Below are 5,436 nucleotides of genomic sequence, written 5' to 3' on the forward strand. Positions count from 1 at the left end.
GGACCACATCTTCTTTATCCATTCATCTGTTAAAGGGCATCTCAGCTCTTTCCACAGTTTGGCTATTGCGGACATTGCTGCTATGAACATTGCGGTGCATATGGCCCTTCTTTTCACTACTCTTAATAACAAGTTTTTCTTCTTTTCTTGTCTTTATTAGAGATTTTTTAAAAAGATTTTATTTATATTTATTTATTTGACACAGAGAGAGAGAGAACTGCAGGGGGAGTAGCAGAGGGAGAGGGAAAAGCAGGCTCTCCACTGATGTATTATTTGTTTCAGCATACAGGTCTGTGATTCATCAGTCTTACACAATTCACAGTGCTCATCATAGCACATACCCTCCCCCAAAAAGTCAACTGCTTTGAATGATTACCATAAGCTACTTTTTCTAGTCAGTATTACAGATAACATGCCCCTCCTTGCTGGACTTTTAAAATAATTGTTACATTGACCCTAAGCAGGGTGTTCCCAGTGGCCTGTCCATGACACATCCTGACCACATCCAGTCATTCAGGAGTCCAGGCTTCTCCCATTGAGTCTGGTGTCTCAAAGGGACTTAGGGCTCTATTGTATCTCTGCATTCAATGGCAGCCATTCTGCAAAAGTAAAAAAAAAAAATGGGAACATTAAAAATAGCAATGTTTGTCAGGGGTTGAGGAGAGGAAGGAACCAATAGACAGAGCTCAGATGATTTTAAGGGCAGTGAAACTCTCCTGTACTATAAGTGTGTGTGTGTGTGTGTGTGTGTGTGTGTGTGTGTGGTGAACATTACATAGATATCACAAAAGGTATAGACTGGAGAACACCAAGAATGAACCTTGAGGTAAATTATGGACTCTGAGTGATAAGGATGTGTCCATAGAGTTTCATCCTGTGTACGTAATGTACCATCTGGTGGGGGATGTTGATAGTGGGGAAGGCTGTCCATGTGTGTGATTTTAGTAGATGTGTGGAACCTCTCTTCACTTTCTGCTCAGTTTTGCTGTGAACCTCAAACTGTTCCTAAAAAAAACTCTAGTAAAGGGGCACCTGGGTGTCTCAGTCAGCTAAGCATCTGCCTTAGGCTCATGTCATGATCCCTGGGTCCTGGGATCAAGCACCACATCATTTATTTATTTTTAAATTTAAATTCAATTAGCCAAGGTATAGTACATCATTAGTTTTTGATATAATGTTCAATGATTCATTAGTTCAGTATAACACCCAGTGCTCATCATATCATGTGCCCTCTTTAATGCTCACCACCCAGTTCAATTTAATTAACATATACTGTATTATTGGTTTCAGAGGTACAATCCAGTGATTCATCAGTTGCATACAGCACCCAGTGCTCATTACTTTAAGTACCCTTCTTAATGCTCATTGACCAATTATCCCGTTCCCCCACCCACCTCTCCTCCAGCAACCTTCAATTTGTTTCCTGGAGTTCAGTGTCTCTTATGGTAAGCCTCCCTTTCAATTTTCATCTTATTTTATTTTACCTTCCCTTCACTATATTCCTCTGTAATGTTTCTTAGATTCCACAGATCAGTGACATCATATGGTATTTATCTTTCTCTGACTGACTTATTTCACTTAACATAATACCCTCTAGTTTCATCCATGTCATTGCAAATGGCAAGATATCATTCTTTTTGGTGGTTGAGTAATATTCCATTGTTTGTGTGTGTGTGTGTGTGTGTGTGTGTGTGTATACACATATATATATATATACCACATTTTTTTTTAAAGGTTTTATTTATTTGTGTCAGAGAGAGAGAGAGCACAAGCAGGGGCAGTGGCAGGCAGAGGAGGCAGAAGGAGAAGCAGGCTCCCCACCGAGCAGGGAGCCCGATGCAGGGCTCGATCCCAGGATGCTGGGATCATGACCTGAGCCAAAGGCAGACGCTTAACGACTGAGCCACCCAGGCGCCCCATATATACCACATCTTTATTGATTTATATTTCAATGAACATCTGGGCTCTTTCCATATTTTGGCTATTGTGGACATTGGTGCTATTGCACTACTATGTATTTATCCAAAGGATACAAACATAGTGATTCAAAGGGGCACATGCAGTCCAATGTTTATAGCAGCAATGTCTAATGATGCTTTGAAAATTAGTGTTTATTCAAAGAATGAATGCTGATGGGTAGATTTGTATGACTTGATTGCTATTTAGGGTAACTATCATATATTCAGTTATTTTTTATGTGTACATTTATAGTATAACAATTATTTTCTTTCACTAATAAACTAATATGACTAGTGTTGTGTTTATCACATAGCACAGTGATCAAAGTTTGTATAGTCTTTCTTAAAATATTTAAAAGTAAATGGAATATATTCTGAGTCTATTCAGAAAACTTAGCCCATGTTTTGTTTTTTCATAGAACTTCTGCCCCCAGTAGGGACTTCTGATCTTGAACACCCACTGATGAATTTCACTTTAATTTGAATTTCAAAAGTGAAGGTGGAAGGAAATGCAATGTTTATAACAGCAGTGTCCACAAATAGCCCAAGATATATATATATATATATATGCAAAATAAGTCAGTCAGAGAAAGACAAATATCATATGATTTCACTCATATGTGGAATTTAAGAAACAAAACAAGAAAAGTAAAATCAGATAAAAACAGAGAAGGAGGCAAACCATAAGAGACTCTTAACAATGGGAAACAAACTGAGGGTTGCTGGAGGGGAAGTAGGTGTGGGGATGGGTTTATTGAGTGATGGGCATTAAAGAGAACACGTGATGTAATGACCACTGGGTGTTATATGGAACTGATGAATAACTGAACTCTATCTCTGAAATTAATGATACAGTATATGTTAATTAATTGAATTTAAATAAGATAAAGAAAAAAAAGAAATCTGCATTTGATCCTTTGGCAGGGAGCTATGTTTGTTTGTGAAGATGAAAAAGAAGAGAAACTATACCTTGTTGAAAGTTTATTGACAATTTTTATGCAATACAGGAGGTCATGACAATAAATTCAAAAGTAGTAGTATGACGTACCAGTGGTGGCACAAAAGATGCAAATATTCTGACTAATCAACTACTGCAGCATTTTTTGTTCAGGACATGGAATGTGTTACAATATTATTAGAGAAATTTTGGCTCCAAAATCATGTTTCTTAGCTCCCTGGTTAGGTTTGTCAATGGTCAATTAAAATAAAATCTGAAAAGTCCAAAATCTGAGTCTCAGACATTTTAAAAAAATGCTTATTTTATCCCAAAGCACTCAAATCACTTTGTTATATAGTTCTGAATATAGTTCCAAGTGCTATTTACTTCTTCCATTCACTGTTTTCTAACCAAAGAGCTTAGTGATTATGGAGCCTTACAAAAAAAAAAAAAAAAAAACCTGCACCAAACAAGAGGAGTAGAGTACAGTGCTACAGTTAAATAAAAGAACAGACATATGCCCCACTAAGAAAAGAAAGGATAATGGTAAATATCTTAATTCCATGCTATATTCTCATTTCTTCTTGGGTTAGTTCTTATCTTGAGTTAGTTTGTTTTCTGTTGGCCTCAAATGATTATTCGAAGTAATAACACCTTTGTTCTTGGGCATATTCATAGAGTGGAGTGTTGTTATCTAAGTAAAAGGAACCTGAGTTTGTTCTCTCCCTTTTATGGCAACCTCTGGCCTCCATGTTTCTTGCCTGCTTATCGTCCACATCCTGACTATATATTCTGATGCTTCCTAACAAACTTGATTCGGGCCCTTGCTTTTGCCTGTCCCCACTCCACATGATTGTACTGCTTGATAAATATCTATACCCATATTCTTCAGTTCCTTTAGGATCTTGGCTATCATGAGAGTGACTGGAAATGAATCCTTGACTTCTGCTTCTGCTGTCAACTGACTGCCCATAGCTGTCACTTGATTGTCAATGGCTATATACTTGTCTTTCATTGGTGCTGAATCCAGATTGACCCTGGATGTCTCCTGATTGTCTATTACTTGATCCCTGTCTTACTAAACTTGTGCTGGATCTTTCCTGCTCATGAGAAGATGTATCTCCCAAATGCTGCTGGCTGGATCCATGTATACCTATAGTGCTGAATTCTGATTGTCCATGCCTAGACCCTGATGGTTCATGAATCTGTTTCCCCCAATCTTCTGAATGCTCTTTATTATCACTATGGGATCCATGCTTTAGAGTTGAACTAAATGCTGAATGGCTGTGAGCTAATATGGACTCTCCATGGCTGGATACAGAATGATTGCTTGGCTGCCTATGAGTAGTAGATCCCTGCCTTCCATATGGAACTTGGGTGTCACTTGATGGTTCGTGGCTTACTACTGAATGTCCATGAATAGATCCCTGCCTTCTAGTTACATTGGATCCAGACTTATTATGGGACTCAATTGACTGTCCATGACTTGAGCTTTGTCTTCCTACTATTTCAGTTGCTTTTGATCCTGTATGGTTAAACCTAGAAACTGATTGTCCATGTGTAGACACTTGATTGTTTGCAGCTCTTTCTAATGACTGCAAAGGGCTAGAATTGCAGCTGCTTGTTCTGCTGCCCCCAGAAGGTCCATACCCAGACTGCCCATAGTCATATTCTGCACTTCCATAACTGCCATGTTTCCATCCTTGACCTGATCCATGTCGTTGTCTTCCCCTAATCTGTGACTGAGAATGACTTATTCTAGATTGGGGATGACTGCTATGTGACTGTTTCCTTATGCTATCCTTGGACTGCCTATGAGTATCACGTGACTGTGTATGGCTGGACCCATGTCTCTCTATTGTGCCAGTTCCTAATTGCCCATGGGAAGATGTGGTATGTCCCTGAACAGAGCCTGATGATGTAGATTTGTCTCCTGTCTGCTCATGGGAGGACCCAAAATTCTGTGAACTTCTAGAAACTGGTTGCTTATGAATTGATGTCCGCCCTTGATCTATGACTGAATGTTTAGAACTATCTCCTGACTGTTCATTCCTAGATTTATACTTTTCAGTTGTATCAGTACCAGTGTGTTTGGGTACAGACCCGGAATGCCCATGGCTCAAAACTGAGTGCCTTTCATTGTCATTGGCCGCATGCACAGTAGATCCCCTTCTCCCAGTCCTATTGGATTCTGTCCTGGTGGGATGTCCATCCCCAGATCCAGCATGTCCCCTGGTGTCTCCTGACTGTCCATGAGTAGTTCCCTGTCTCCCTTTGACTGTGGATCCTGACTCTCCATGTTGAGATCCAGAGAGGCCACGAGAGGATCCTGCATGTGGTTGTGAGACTCCTGAGTGCCTTTCAGTGTCACTGGACTCACTGGCACTAGATCCCCTTCTTGCAGCCCAGGTGGATTCTGTCCTGGTGACTTGTCCATGACCAGACTGAGCATCTCTATTGGTGTCTCCTGACTGTGCATGAGTAGTTCCCTGTTTCCCTTTAGCTGTGGATCCTGACTCTCCATGTTGAGATCCAGAGTGG

At 39.9% G+C, this 5,436-nt stretch overlaps 1 protein-coding gene across 3 annotated transcripts in view; it reads right to left on the reverse strand.

Annotated features, from left to right (window-relative positions):
• Positions 1-275: 275 nt before the first annotated feature.
• Positions 276-5,436, reverse strand: part of LOC110578582 (filaggrin-2-like) — a 9,756-nt gene continuing 4,595 nt past the window's right edge. The window contains exons 4-5 of one of the 3 annotated variants that reach the window (XM_044914626.1): positions 5,393-5,419; positions 2,927-5,167 (exon numbers count right to left, since the gene is read on the reverse strand). In XM_044914626.1, coding sequence (XP_044770561.1) covers positions 3,885-5,167; positions 5,393-5,419 — 1,310 coding nt within the window. In that variant the 3' untranslated portion in view covers positions 2,927-3,884. Of the gene's footprint in view, positions 600-2,926; positions 5,420-5,436 lie in introns of those variants that run through there. The other 2 variants (XM_021688105.1, XM_044914625.1) reach the window with 2 other exon arrangements.

The sequence above is a fragment of the Neomonachus schauinslandi genome, chromosome 4 (assembly GCF_002201575.2).
Source record: "Neomonachus schauinslandi chromosome 4, ASM220157v2, whole genome shotgun sequence".
Taxonomy (NCBI): domain Eukaryota; kingdom Metazoa; phylum Chordata; class Mammalia; order Carnivora; family Phocidae; genus Neomonachus; species Neomonachus schauinslandi.